Here is a 16,230-nt window from a genome sequence, read left to right as displayed (position 1 = left end):
AGACACACAGGGAGTCCAGTGTTCATAGCTCTAGTGCTGCACAGGGAGACACAGGAGAGTCCAGTGTTCAGAGCTCTACAGGGTGACAGGTCTTCTCCCCACACAGCTCTCTCAGTGTGTCTCTCAGGGCTGAATAGGAGGGTCTGTTCCTGTCAGAATGGAGGCTGACTCTCAGAGCTCCAGTGTCAGTATGAGGAGACGCTCTCAGACCTGACTGCTGCGAGAGCCTCTGAGCCTGAGTGGCCATGAGCACTGAGCTCCTCAGCAGCTGAGAAAAGCCTCCTGTCTCCTGTGGTCACAGTGTGGTTGAACACCTGCACTGTCTTCCTGCTCCTTCTCCTCTCTCTCCCCCTTCCTGTCTCTCTCGCAGTGTGTGCTCTTAACTGTCTATCTCTCTCTCCTCTCTGCTTACTCTGACAGTCTGTGCAGAGTATCTGAAGGGGATGGAACATTGCTTGGCAAAGGAAAAGACTTCTCAGAGGCAGAATAAAAAAAAGTATCTCCTCTCAGTCAGATTCACAGCTCAGACTCACACACAGAGCTCTGAGTCCCTTAGTACTTTACCCAAACTTTTACCTCCTGAACAGACAGAAGCTCATCTCCATCCTTCTCTTTATCATGACAATCCAGAACCAGAGGACATTCAGACAATCAGTGCTGCTACATGAATAATATCAGACAGAACAGCCTGGACTCAGGTCACATCTCCCCCTTTTCTCCTTCCTCACAGCCTCTTAGAGACAGAGAAGAGCTCCTGGTTCTCCTCTCTGTGAACTGGGCTCAGGGGTCACTGATCTGGCAGCTGTGGGCTCTGTTCCAGATCAGAATCAAGAAGCTTCTATTAACCCTTTCCAGAACCTCCAGCCCCTCAGTATTACTGCCCTGATTCATTGTCTTTACTGTAAGTCAGCCTCCATCCCTCTGTCAGAAGTGTTTGACTGAAAATTGAGCAATATGTGTTTATCTCTTATTATTATTTTTACTGATTTAATGAACAGCAGTATTGCTACTCTTATAAGTGTAATATGATTATCAGCAGCAGCAGACCGATGGTCTTGTCTACAATAGTGACCAGTTGACCAGTCTGTACCTCTGAGCAGTGGGACTCAGATCACACAGAAGACCTGTCTGTGTATGATTCCAGCGTCTCCCACACGTCTCTCACGGAGTCGTATATACAGTTAAACAGAGTCTGATAACAGTTATACAGTTAATTAAATCACCAAACTGGCTGAGGAACTGAGAGCTCGAGTGGAAATAAAACCAGGAGATACTCTTCAACCTCCAGGATCAGGAGTCTGATCCTCCTGGCTTCTGTTTTGTGGAGATTCGTGTAAAACGCTTAAAAGCGCTTTTTACAGGGATTTGTGCCCTTTCTGTTCTGCTCTACGGGAGTATGCTTTACAACGCATTAATCTGTGAAGTAAACTATTTTTTGTTTAATAAATTGTATTCCTAGGTTTGTCGGTCTCCTTCTCCAGCTGTTATGAATCGCCCCTCTACACAGCCTGGTGTTTTTTCTTTTGGAGATGTTACAGTATATCTGTAAGAAAAGCCCCCCGGCCTCTGGACAGGAGTCTCCTCCAGCGGAGATGCGCTCTGATCTGTCAGAAAGACGTCACAGACACCAGCCAGAGCGCCGGGATCAGAGAGCGAGACCGCGGGAGGAGCAATGAGAGCACGGAGGAGAGATATTGATCACTTATCCATCGACAACCAATTAATTCAACTAAAAAACCTTAGAATCATCAATTAACTTCACCGATTGGTGAGTACTGATTCTTTTCTTTCTTTAAATTATTTAAATATCTAGAAAACAGTCAATACAGCCTGTATCGATCAAATACCATTGTGCGTTTAGTGTTCATAATGTTCAATCCCAAATTAAAGAATGATTATTCAAATGATTGTTTAGAAATTGTATTCTAGAGCTTGAAAATTATATTCCAAGTTGATAAATTTGTGTAGGTAACAGTTTAAATGCATTTTTCCCACCGTTTATAAATTATAAGTATGGTAACCACGGCGACACGTGCCACATCACTGTGTCCGACTAGGTGTCTCACCTTCGTCACAAAGAGTGGTTTGACGTCACGGACTAATACTAATGCGAGTGTATTCATATTTAATATTAGTGAGAGTACAATCGGTAGCTTTAATATTAATGCTAGTGTTCATGTCAGTATTAATGGTGATTGCGCTCCTGATAGTTTTGATGCCAGTATTCATGTTAATATTAGTTATAATTATAGAGTTACTGTTAGAGTATTTACACTAGTAGTCATGTTAGTTTTAGTGATAGCATTACTGTTATTATTAGTATTAGTAGTGTAGTAGTAGTTTGTGTCAGTGATAATGATAGTGTAACTCTTAGTGATAGTGTTACTGTTTTAATGTTAGTGGCATTTGTGTTAGTGTTAGTTATACTGTATTTGTAGTTATGAGTGTGTGTGTTTTTGTGTGTGTGTGTTGGTGTGTGTCTATAAGTATTTGTAGTCTATGTGTGTGTCTGTGAATGTGTGCGAGTATGTGTGTGAGTGTCTGATTGTGTGTATAAATGTATGTCGTGTCTGTGAGTGTGTGTTGTGTCTGTGTGTGTGTCTGTCAGTGTGTGAATGTGTGTCTGTGAGTGTGTGTAATGTCTGTGTGTGTGTAATGTCTGTGTGTGAATATGTGTGGGTGGGTGTCTGTCAGTGTGTGATAATGTGTGTGATTGTGTGGGTGTATATCTGTCAGTGTGTGTGAGTGTGTGTGTAGGTGGGCTTGGGCTCCACTTGTGTGTCTGACAGAAGTGACCCATCAACAGGTGTTGAGGTCCAGAGTCGCCTGAGAATGGAACCACTTTCTAGATTCCAGACCAACGTCCAGAGAGCTGTGAGTGCTCTGTTTTTATATGATACTTAGAATACAGTATACAGTATGTTTTGTAAAGTGCTTTGATGTTCTGGATTAAAAGGCAAAATATAAGAAAAAAATTGATTGATTGATTGATTGATTGACTATGAGAGTGAAGTCTGGTCGAACTTGTTTGTCTAACTGAACTGTCCTGTCCACAGATGTCAACAGAGGTAAACAGAGAAGAACCCACCAGAGACTGGAGACAAGTTTGAGAGTCAGGCCCCGGACCCAGAGAGCTGTGAGTCCACTGCTGGTCTTCTTCATATTGTGATTCTTCCTCTTCTTTCTCCTTCTGAAATTAAAGCTCATCGCAGTAGCAGGGCTCTGTTGTCTTCTCTTGAGGAGGAGAAAGACTCTACCTGACAGTGTGTGCATCTGCGTGTATGTTAGTGTGTGGGAGTGTGTGTCTGTGGGTGTGTGTGCTTGTGAGTCTAGTCCAGCCCGTGTCTGTAACAGAACTGTGTCTGACATCCCCAGATCAGGAAGGAGGTAACAGCAGACTCAGCCAACACAGGAGCCAGACCCAAGACCCCAAGAAAAGCAAGTCTGCATTATTATTATTATTATTATTATTATTATTATTATTAGTAGTAGTAGTAGTGAGAGGGTGAGTGTGTGTGAGGTTGTGTGTGAGAGAGGGTGAGCATGTCTCAAACTCCATTCCTAGAGGGTCTGGTGCATCATCTGGTTTCCTGCCCAGAGGTCTTGGTTACAAAGTTGATCTCATTTTTTAATTAAACAAAACATATTCTAATACTGTACCTTTATCCAGACCTTAAATATCCAACTGTGCCTTGAATATTTTGAGTCTTCAACAGTGAGAGACATCAAAATATATTATTAAACACATTATTTCCACATCTTCTTATGAAAATAATTAGATTAATTGTTTAATTGGCTAGCCCCGTTTGGAAAGAAAACCTAGAGATGCACCTGGCTCTCCAGGGATTGTGATTGGGCTTGAGACCCCTGGTCTAGCAGAACTGGCCCCTCAACAGGTCTCGACAGGGATGTTGGGGATCATGAAGCTGGATAGCTGAGGGCTGGACACTGCTTCTGGATCGAGGCCACTGTCATGTAGGGTCATCTTGGCCCATGATGATGATGTGTGTTTGTGTGACTGGCTGGTAACTTTGTTTTCTCCTCCCCAGCACCGCCTGGAGAAACTCGCTCAAGTCGAGAGAGGAATGGCCAAGCAGAGAGAAGGGTGTCACACCGAGACCTGGGGCAGATCCCACAGGAACGTGAGTATTGGCTTCAACAACATGGTTGGATAGCTTGTTCCACACACCCACCACCCTCTACATACAGTAGTGCCTCCTGTCCTGACTGTAGGGTCTCATCCAGCTCTCTCTTAAGATAAGCCACCCTATCGGCTTCAACAACATGGCTAGACAGCTGGTTCCACACCCCCACCCTCCTCTATGTAAAGAATACTGTATTAATACTGTTAGACTAAGAATAAACCTGTACTGAGACACAAACTTGGTTGGCTTCTGCTGGTGAGACTAAAGCAGTCAACTTGCTGACAGGTCTTGACAGAGGTGGACGTGACCCTGAAAGGCCGGAGAGGGGCAACCGATACTGAGGCTCTGAGCAGTGTGTTCTGCTCAGGATGATGATGGTGATGCAGATCGTATTGTAGATAATGAAGGTGGTTATTATGATGATGTTGATGGAAAGGTGTTGATGATGATGATGGTGGACATGATGATTGTCATGATGAAGATGATGGTGACGAAGATAGTGGAGATTATAATGGTGGAGGTGTTGATGATGGTGACACAGTCATGCCTGTGTGTGGCTGAGTGTGAAAGGGAAGGTGGGGTTGGATCAGGTCAGCTCGCTGTCATCTGATAGGACTGTCAGAGGAAGAGGGAGCAGACTCCCCCTGCGTCTCACCCCGAGCAGCCGAGAGCTGCAAGTCTGTGAGCCTGATATGTCTGTGACGTCTGTCAAAAGTTTGGTTTCAGCTGCAATGATGGTGACTGTGATTGCTGGGAGACCAGGGGCAGGGCTTGGTCCTCCTGGAGACCCTCTCAGTTTTCTCTCTGTCCTCCTCATGCCCTCTCTGTGCCCCTGTCCCCTCAGGCCAGCCAGCCAATCACCAGGCAGGAGACCGAGACCCAGCTGTGGAACTACCCTAAGGGCCCGGAGAGGGATCTGCAGAAGGACAGGGCATGGACCTCCTCCTTGGCAGCCCACATACCCCATTGCTCGCCCTCTCACACACCCCCTGGTACACCTGCTCACCCGGGCCTGACCCCAGCGGCCCTGTGGTGGCTCAGGGAGGGCCTGCAGGTCGAGCTGGAGGGGCTGCTCCAGGAGGAGGAGATACGGGTGCGGACCTGGGCTCAGAACATGATATCATCTATCCAGCTGGACTGCCTGGCGCTGTACAATGAAGTCCTGCCTGACTTTGAATCAGAGGGTGCATACGCGGGATTGGTAAATCCCTTAAACCCCTCCCCCTTGCTTGAATCACACTGAGGTACGCAGGGGCTGGGGCGACTCACCTCTCCAAGACACCTGCGTCATCCCACTCCCATTTCACCTCAACATGGTTCTGAGAAAATCTCCCGTCCCCAAGGGGAGAGAGACAGGAGCCGGGCTGGGCCTCCAGCCCTCTGTTTATTCAAGATTATTGCCTCAGGAGGTGGGTGAGGTGGAAGACACACTGTCTACAGATCACCACTAGGGACAGCGTAAAGCAGGGGGTGAGACTCTTGATCATGGATAAGGATAACAGTGGGATGACTCCCCCTCTATTGACTCACTGCCTACTGATGATGTCATGAAGTGAAACTCCACTCACAGTGGTGCCTTTCTTTCCGTCTTGTTGTACAGAATTTATCATCATGGACAACATAGGTCATAGTTTAATGCAAATATTCATTGAGTGGGTGGCGGAAGAATTCATTTATACTCCTTTTGTCTCCTCAGCTAAGATATTTTAAAAATACAGTGCAGATTTGTTAGAGAACTTGACAAGTAAAAACGACAGATCGCTGGTGTCATTAGGTTAGGACTGTAGAGTTCTATTATAATCTTTTGGCATATTTATCTTACTTTTAATGTGAATCTAAAGACAAATGCTATTCAATATTTTGTAACAATACAATACAATTTTAAAAGGCAAAATATAAGAAAATATAAGAATACAATTGTAAAATAGGCTGTTATTGTAATAAAATTGGCGAATAAGAGAAAACCACAATTTGTATGATATTATCACTAAATATCAACGTTCAGAGGAAGGATTTGAAGAATCTATCAAAGGATAAACAGTGACAGGAGTGGATTTTTTATTTGGAACCAATACTTTTGCACCTCAATAATCCACTCATTCTCGAAAGAAGAAAACACAGGTATGTTTTGAGTCTCACCATGATCGTCTTCTCGATCCAAAAAAAAAGCTTAAATGTGATAGTTTCCATTGTATTTTGGATGCAACTACCCTCGAAGACAGTTTCACCTTGAGACAATGACTCTCTCACCTGGTAAAATGTGATTGAGACCTGTATTAAATCCCAGAGCCCTGGCACAGTGACTCTCTCCCAGTTGCATGCTGTAGTGTAATGGAAGGTTACTGAGAAAAAGTGTTTTATCCTAAAAATGTTGTTTAGGGACAGAGAGCTAGATACTTAGAACAAAGTGTGATAGCACCAAACTCATCAAGGGCACTGGATGTTTTAATAATGTTTATCTCTGTTGCTTGAAGAAGGGATTATGATAAACTATTTTATTAACTGCTCTTCTTTGCTTAAAGCAGAAACCTATAAGGAATGGAAAATTACTGCTTCGCCTGTCCTTGAAGTGTTGCGTCAGCTTAAAAAAAAGATACAAAACAAGGGGTTCTCCTTGCTTGCTTTTGAATCAGCCTTCACTTCTCTGCACAGACCAGTGATTGCTTTTTCCCATATTGCAATATGAATAAAGACCTTACTGAGTGAATGAGAACACCTATCCTGGCTCTTCTTTGATAAAATTCCACGGCAGTAGCTATCTCAGATATCTGTTTACAGGGCACTCAGTACTTGCACAGCCTCACCCAAACTTCCCGCCATTCTGACATCTCCTGTCCAGCCCCACCTCCACCTCTCTCCCATCACCAACCTTCCATATCAAACAAAACACTGTGCACCCTGTTCACTCTTCACTTTAAACTGTTCCCTTTCGACAGCAAACACTTTAAATCAAGTCTTCACCCCTGAGGTTCATAGTGCAAGTAGAGAAGCATCTAGTAAACCATTACTCAGTCATTAACATGTAGCATTGCTTGCAAGCCTCAAATATTAAAGTCTGATTTATTTTATTGAAGACCTTGGTTAGAAAAAGTATTACAATAAAAGTTTCAAAACATATTCCTGCAAAATTCTCAAACAGACAGACTAGAAAGGCTTTTTAGAGCTGAGAAACATGCATTTAGTTCTCAGATTCTCTTCTTGGTGCATTTAATGTGCATTTGGTGCATTTAATGTGATTTAATTAATATAAAATGAAAAGCATATCCAGGTGCAAACATGTTTTTCCAATGTTACACTCACTATACCATTGTCAATTTATCGCAAATTATCTTCAAACATGTTCAAATACAGTACGTATTCCAAATAATACCCAGAAAGAAAAGAGAAAATTTAATATTTTGATTTTAAATTCAAATTTCAGTAGTGCAACAATGACCAAGTCCCAGTACTCAAGTCTCACTGTAGCTGGATTCCAGTATCATCAGCTGTTGGCTGGTTTGTAAATCCTCTGATCCTCATGTCCTCCTCTTGGGGTGCAGGGAAGACGGGGAGATTGTTCCCCTAGTCCTGTCTTGTCTCAGTTCCCAGATTATTGACCGCTTCCTGTCACAACAGTGCCTCCAAGAGGAAGAGCCCTGAACAGCGCAGTGTCTCAGATATATCAGGATAATTAGCCTGAAGCAACTATGCCAGTTTCATATCTCATTGAGACAGTCACCCAGATACAATACAACCCAGAAACCTAGATACAATCACAGGCCTAAAAAAACAAACATTAAAGAACAAGCAGAATAAGTGAAGGAGGGCATGAAAGATTACTGGTGAAAATGTCTTGGCACAGCTGACTTTAAACCTGCTTCTCTGCTCTGGCACACATTTCTCTCAGTGCTGGAGGAGCTGAGTGTGTGTTTAAGCATTGTGTTTCACTGCTTCTTGATGCTGCAGTCAAGACACTGGTGAAACTGTGTAGGTCAGTGTGTATAAAACACTTGTGACATTATATTGTGTGAACTAGGGGTCACAAATTATATTCCAGAATTATTTGCTTTGTCTCAACATCACTGTTTAGCTTCTGGCTTTTAGGTTGCAGCATGGGGTCAAATTCTTCAGCCTGATCGCAAGCTCCTCTATCTGTCACACTGGAACTGGTACTCCCCTCCGAACTGATGTGTGAAGAAACACCTGAAAGACCAACAACAGACACACTGGCCATCACCACTCCCATAGCCACAGACTACTGACCAACAACAACAACATCAGACACACTGACCATCACTGCTCCCACAGCCAACGACTACTGACCACCACCAACAACAGACACACTGGCCATCACCAATCCCAAACACACTGACTACTGAACAAGAACACCAGACACACTGACCATCACCACTCCCACAGCCACCGACTCCTGACCACTGCCAACAACAATAACAACAGACACACCGGTCGTCACTGATCCCACACCCACCGACTACTGACCGCCAACAACAACAGACACACTGGCCATCACCAATCCCACAGCCACCGACTCCTGACCACTGCCAACAACAATAACAACAGACACACCGGTCGTCACTGATCCCACACCCACAGACTACTGACCAACAACAACAAATGACACACTGGCCATCACCACTCCCACAGACACTGACTACTGACAAACAACAACAACAGACACACTGGCCATCACCACTCCCACAGACACTGACTACTGACCAACAACAACAACAGACACACTGGCCATCACCACTCCCACAGACACTGACTACTGACCAACAACAACGACAGACACACTGCCCATCACCAATCCCACAGACACTGACTACTAACCAACAACAACACCAGACGCACTGGCCATCACCGATCCCACACACACTGACTACTGAACAACAACACCAGACACACTGACCATCACCGATCCCACACACACTGACTACTGAACAACAACACCAGACACACTGACCATCACAACTCCCACAGACACTGACTACTGACCAACAACAACAACAGACACACTGGCCATCACAGCTCCCACAGCCACAACTACTGACCAACAACAACAACACACACATTGACCATCACCACTCCCACAGACACTGACTACTGACCAACAACAACAACAGACACACTGGCCATCACTGCTCCCACAGCCACAACTACTGACCAACAACAACAGACACACTGGCCATCACTGCTCCCACAGACACTGACTACTGACCAACAACAACAGACACAATGACCATCACTGCTCCCACAGCCATCGACTACTGACCAACAACAACAGACACAATGACCATCACTGCTCCCACAGCCATCGACTACTGACCAACAACAATAGACACACTGGCCATCACTGCTCCCACAGACACTGACTACTGACCAACAACAACAGACACACTGGCCATCACCACTCCCACAGACACTGACTACTGACCACCAACAACAACAACAAAAAACACTGGCCATCACCAGTCCCACAGACACTGACTACTGACCAACAACAACACCAGACACACTGGCCATCACCGATCCCACACACACTGACTACTGACCAACAACAACACCAGACACACTGACCATCACCACTCCCACAGACACTGACTACTGACCAACAACAAGAACAGACACACTGGCCATCACCGATCCCACACACACTGACTACTGAACAACAACAACAGACACACTGGCCATCACTGCTCCCACAGCCACAACTACTGACCAACAACAACAGACACACTAGCCATCACTGCTCCCACAGACACTGACTACTGACCAACAACAACAACAGACACACTGGCCATCACTGCTCCCACAGCCATAACTACTGACCAACAACAACAGACACACACTGGCCATCACTGCTCCCACAGAAACTGACTACTGACCAACAACAACAACAGACACACTGGCCATCACTGCTCCCACAGACACTGACTACTGACCAACAACAACAACAGACACAATGACCATCACTGCTCCCACAGCCATTGACTACTGACCACCAACAACAGACACACTGACCATCACTGCTCCCACAGCCATCGACTACTGACCAACAACAATAGACACATTGACCATCACTGCTCCCACAGCCATCGACTACTGACCACCAACAACAGACACTCTGACCATCACTGCTCCCACAGCCACAGACTACTAAACAACAACAACAGACACACTAGCCATCACCACTCCCACAGACACTGACTACTGACCACCAACAACAACATCAAAAAATACTGGCCATCACCACTCTCACAGACACCGACTACTGACCAAGAACAACAACAGACACACTGCCCATCACCAATCCCACAGACACTGACTACTGACCAACAACAACAACAGACACACTGGCCATCACTGCTCCCACAGACACTGACTACTGACCAACAACAACACCAGACACACTGGCCATCACCGATCCCACACACACTGACTACTGAACAACAACACCAGACACACTGACCATCACCACTCCCACAGACACTGACTACTGACCAACAACAAGAACAGACACACTGGCCATCACCGATCCCACACACACTGACTACTGAACAACAACAACAGACACACTGGCCATCACTGCTCCCACAGACACTGACTACTGACCAACAACAATAACAGACACAATGACCATCACTGCTCCCACAGCCATTGACTACTGACCACCAACAACAGACACACTGACCATCACTGCTCCCACAGCCATCGACTACTGACCAACAACAATAGACACATTGACCATCACTGCTCCCACAGCCATCAACAACTGACCAACAATAACAGACACACTGACCATCACCACTCCCACAGCACAGCCACTGACTTTTGACCAACAACAACAGACACACAGGCTATCACCACTCCCACAGACACCGACTACTGACCTACAACGACAGACACACTGTCCATCACCACTCCCACAGCCATCGAATACTGACCAACAACAACAGACACATTGACCATCACTGCTCCCACAGCCACTGACTACTGAACAACAACAACAGACACACTGGCCATCACCACTCCCACAGACACTGACTATTGACCAATAACAACAACAGACACAATGACCATCACCACTCCCACAGCCACCGACTACTGAACAACAACAGACACACTGGCCATCACCACTCACACAGCCACCGACTACTGAACAACAACACCAGACACACTGACCATCACCACTCCCACAGCCATCGACTACTGACCAACAACAACAGACACACCGGCCATCACCGATCCCACATACACTGACTACTGAACAATAACAGACACACACTGGCCATCACTGCTTACAAACTCTGACTACCGAACAACAACAACAGAAACACCGGCCATCACCACTCCCACAGACACTGACTACTGACCAACAACAACAACAACAGACACACTGGCCATCACCACTCCCACAGACACTGACTACTGACCAACAACAACAACAGACACACTGCCCATCAACAATCCCACAAACACTGACTACTGACCAACAACAACACCAGACACACTGGCCATCACCGATCCCACACACACTGACTTCTGAACAACAACACCAGACACACTGACCATCACCACTCCCACAGACACTGACTACTGACCAACAACAACAACAGACACACTGGCCATCACCACTCCCACAGACACTGACTACTGACCAACAACAACAACAGACACACTGGCCATCACCGATCCCACACACACTGACTACTGAACAACAACACCAGACACACTGACCATCACCACTCCCACAGACACTGACTACTGAACAACAACAACAGACACACCGGCCATTACCGATCCCACACACTGACTACTGAACAACAACAGACACACACTGGCCATCACTGCTTACACACTCTGACTACCGAACAACAACAACAGACACACTGGCCATCACTGCTCCCACAGCCACTGACTACTAACCAACAACAACAACAGACACACTGACCATCACCACTCCCACAGACACTGACTACTGACCAACAACAACACCAGACACACTGGCCATCACCGATCCCACACACACTGACTACTGACCAACAACAACACCAGACACATTGGCCATCACCGATCCCACACACACTGACTACTGAACAACAACACCAGACACACTGACCATCACCACTCCCACAGACACTGACTACTGACCAACAACAAGAACAGACACACTGGCCATCACCGATCCCACACACACTGACTACTGAACAACAACAACAGATACACTGACCATCACTGCTCCCACAGCCATTGACTACTGACCACCAACAACAGACACACTGACCATCACTGCTCCCACAGCCATCGACTACTGACCAAAAACAACAGACACTCTGACCATCACAACTCCCACAGACACTGACTACTGACCAACAACAACAACAGACACAATGACCATCACCACTCCCACAGACACTGACTACTGACCAACAACAACGACAGACACACTGACCATCACTGCTCCCACAGCCATCGACTACTGACCACCAACAACAGACACACTGTCCATCACCACTCCCACAGCCATTGAATACTGACCAACAACAACAGATACATTGACCATCACTGCTCCCACAGCCATTGTTTACTGACCAACAACAACAACAGACACACCGGCCATCACAGATCCCACACACACTGACTACTGAACAATAACAGACACACACTGGCCATCACTGCTTACACACTCTGACTACCGAACAACAACAACAGACACACTGGCCATCACTGCTCCCACAGACACCGACTACTGACCACCACCAACAACCGACACACTGACCATCACTGCTCCCACAGCCACCGACTACTGACCACCACCAACAACAGACACACACTGAACATCGTTGCTCCTACAGCCACCTGCTCCTGACCACCAACAAATACAGACACACACTGGCCATCACCGCTCCCACAGACCCTTCCCATCACCCTCCCCCTTTCGGCAGAGTCACACCTGAGTCTCCACTGTCCACTGAGGGGACTGAGACTTTTTTACTCAGCATCTCTCTCCCTGGGAATGAAGCAGTAAGTCATGTTATTTAGTCTGCAGACAACACAGTCACCAGGAGTTTTTTAACTTTGAATCTCTAAATTCATATTTGTGTACTATATTAATATAGTCCAATATCACTGTCATACAGAGAGGCACTTCTCATGTGTGACCCTAGACCATTCTATAATACTGAACTACACATCCAGAATACAGAGAGACAGCACTGACAGTATTAGTGACAGATACTGTAATGTGAAGAGACAGTGCAGTACTTGCTATGTGTAAACTGGCAATGAACTCTTACCCATCTTCCTCTTCCAGAGAAGAATGCAAACAGCTCCTGATGCCAGAAGTACCAAGCAAACTGCAGTTGCAGCTACACTGATGGCAACTCTGGGATCTTGGGACTCGGATCCACCTGACAACACACACAGCACAGAGTTATACAGTGTGTCAATGTCTATAGCATAGGAGACTGGAGAGCTTCAGTGTAGAATTAGTACAATATAATCTGAAGAGTTCCAGTGACGTACCCCATGTCAATGTAACATTGTAGTTGGAGCCACGGTGAATAACAGTACATCTGTACTCCTCTCTCTCACTGGCTCTGATCTCCACACTCTTCCTCAGCTGGAAGGTGGCGTCACCGTTGGGTCTGATCCCACTAGACTGCACCTCCTCTGTCTCGTTCTCTCCATTCCTGGACAGACTGACCACTATGTCTCCAGGGTAGAAACCAGTGACCAGACAGGAGAGATAGAGAGTCTGAAAGAATCCCATTTGCTTGGCAGAGACAAACACCTGAGGAGAGACTGAAAGACATGGATTAATGAGACCCACTGCCTGGACACTCCAGTACATTAACACTGCACTGAGAGGGAGGGGGTTAATACAGACACACTGACTGGACACTCCAGTACATGAACACTGCACTGAGAGAGAGAGGGGTTAATACAGACACACTGACTGGACACTCCAGTACATTAAAACTGCACTGAGAGAGAGGGGTTCATACAGACACACTGACTGGACACTCCAGTACATTAACACTGCACTGAGAGAGGGAGGGGTTCATACAGACACACTGACTGGACACTCCAGTACATGAACACTGCACTGAGAGAGAGAGGGGTTCATACAGACACACTGACTGGACACTCCAGTACATTAACACTGCACCGAGAGAGAGGGGTTCATACAGACAAACTGACTGGACACTCCAGTACATTAACACTGCACTGAGAGAGAGGGGGGTTAATACAGACACACTGACTGGACACTCCAGTACATTAACACTGCACTGAGAGAGAGGGGTTCATACAGACACACTGACTGGACACTCCAGTACATTAACACTGCACTGAGAGAGAGGGGTTAATACAGACACACTGACTGGACACTCCAGTACATGAACACTGCACTGAGAGAGAGGGGGGTTAATACAGACACACTGACTGGACACTCCAGTACATTAACACTGCACTGAGAGAGAGAGGGGTTCATACAGACACACTGACTGGACACTCCAGTACATGAACACTGCACTGAGAGAGAGAGAGGTTCATACAGACACACTGACTGGACACTCCAGTACATGAACACTGCACTGAGAGAGAGGGGGGTTAATACAGACACACTGACTGGACACTCCAGTACATGAACACTGCACTGAGAGAGAGAGGGGTTAATACAGACACACTGACTGGACACTCCAGTACATGAACACTGCACTGAGAGAGAGAGGGGTTAATACAGACACACTGACTGGACATTACACTGCATTAAGAGAGGTTAATACAGACACACTCAACATTATATTATATTGCAAAGGAACAAGTAATAGGTTTATTCCATGCTGAAAAAAAAGAAGAAAGAGAACACAACGTTTTGGCCGTGGAGCCTTCTTCAGGTGTGTATTCAGTATTATATGTAATATAATACATTATATTATGTATAATATAATACATAATATAATGTATTATATAATATAATATAATATAATATAATATAATATAATATAATATAATATAATATTATATTATATTAACAGTGGTCCTGGAGAGATGGTTTGTTTGCATTTTTTTTTCATACCAAATCAGCTGATTTAACATAAATCAGTTCATGTGTATCAGTTCAGCCTTTTTGTCACTGCCTCTCCCAGCTTTTCAGGTCCGTCAATTTTCAGCGCTGCAGACACTTTTGCTCCAAATATGAGCACACTTTCCTTGGACCTTTATGTAATTACCCAGCTAGGTGAGTCTGGCAAGACACCAATTGCTAGAAATCACTCAGTCATGACAACAGGCCTGTTTGTACTGTAACGCTTACGGCCGACAAGCACTGTGTGTAAGAGCCGGCGTACCAGAGCGGGTGACGTCACCGCCCTTCCCTGTGATAGCAGGACCACAGCTACTGGGCCGTAGAGAGATCTCTCTTTAGCTCACGGGGCTAGGTCGCTGCAGAGAGACGCGGAAGTCCCGGGTTCGAGCCTCCAGTCGGGATGGGGCCGAACAGATGCCGCAAGGGCACCCGCCTGAGCCCCCGTTGCGTTACAGTTCGTTAAATCTATGGAATTGAGACGTGAAGAGGAAATTATGTTTTTGTTGTTGTTTACGGAAAGCGTATCATAATTATCATAATTAATGACCCCCAAGGCTGTAACCGAAATGTACAGATGCAAACTAAGTGACGACAATAAAATAATGATTAAAGTATAGCTTTAGCGATACATAAACAAACATAGCGAACCCTTATCACGAGTTTACTACTCGTGCATCTGGAAACGCACCAGCAGGACTCACCTCCAGCGACCCAGCCTGGAAGACCCAAACCCACCAGAACCGCGAACAGCATCATCATGCCCCTGCTCTGTTTGATTCGAGCTCTTAAAAAAGAAAAAGAAAAGAAAAAGAGCCCTTAAAACACCAAAGCGAAGGTGATTGTGCAGGTGAGGACGCCAGTGTTTTGTAACACTCAAGTACTTTTGGTTTCGACTGGACACTCCGCCTTAACTTAACCTGTTAAGACTCGTTTTACACGCGGGCGGTGCTCAGAAAGCCTGTGTATTTGCTTGTGTGTGTCGCAGATACTGTT

General features: G+C 45.9%; 1 protein-coding gene across 1 annotated transcript; it reads right to left on the bottom strand.

Moving 5' to 3' along the window:
• Window positions 1-7,512: 7,512 nt before the first annotated feature.
• On the bottom strand, window positions 7,513-16,096 carry LOC148669922 (uncharacterized). Its single transcript, XM_088632603.1, has 5 exons — window positions 15,939-16,096; window positions 13,671-13,949; window positions 13,442-13,555; window positions 13,099-13,155; window positions 7,513-8,327 (listed from the first exon to the last, which is right to left on the bottom strand). Exons 1-5 carry the CDS (start codon window positions 15,994-15,996, stop codon window positions 8,164-8,166), a joined length of 672 nt encoding a protein of 223 aa, XP_088488729.1. The 5' UTR covers window positions 15,997-16,096; the 3' UTR covers window positions 7,513-8,163.
• Between the last annotated feature and the right edge of the window lie 134 nt (window positions 16,097-16,230).

The sequence above is a fragment of the Lepisosteus platostomus genome, chromosome 5 (assembly GCF_059453375.1).
Source record: "Lepisosteus platostomus isolate fLepPlt1 chromosome 5, fLepPlt1.hap1, whole genome shotgun sequence".
NCBI lineage: Eukaryota > Metazoa > Chordata > Actinopteri > Semionotiformes > Lepisosteidae > Lepisosteus > Lepisosteus platostomus.
This window is presented reverse-complemented; position numbering and strand designations above follow the sequence as displayed.

Bases quoted from the DNA above. Each gene is read 5' to 3' on its own strand.
- LOC148669922 (XM_088632603.1), bottom strand. From the start codon at position 15,996: ATGATGATGCTGTTCGCGGTTCTGGTGGGTTTGGGTCTTCCAGGCTGG. The intron at 13,556-13,670 runs GTACGTCACTGG...GTGTGTTGTCAG, and splicing joins CAATGTTACATTGACATGGG to GTGGATCCGAGTCCCAAGAT. The intron at 8,328-13,098 runs GTGTGACTCTGC...TTGGTCTTTCAG, and splicing joins AGTGGACAGTGGAGACTCAG to GTGTTTCTTCACACATCAGT.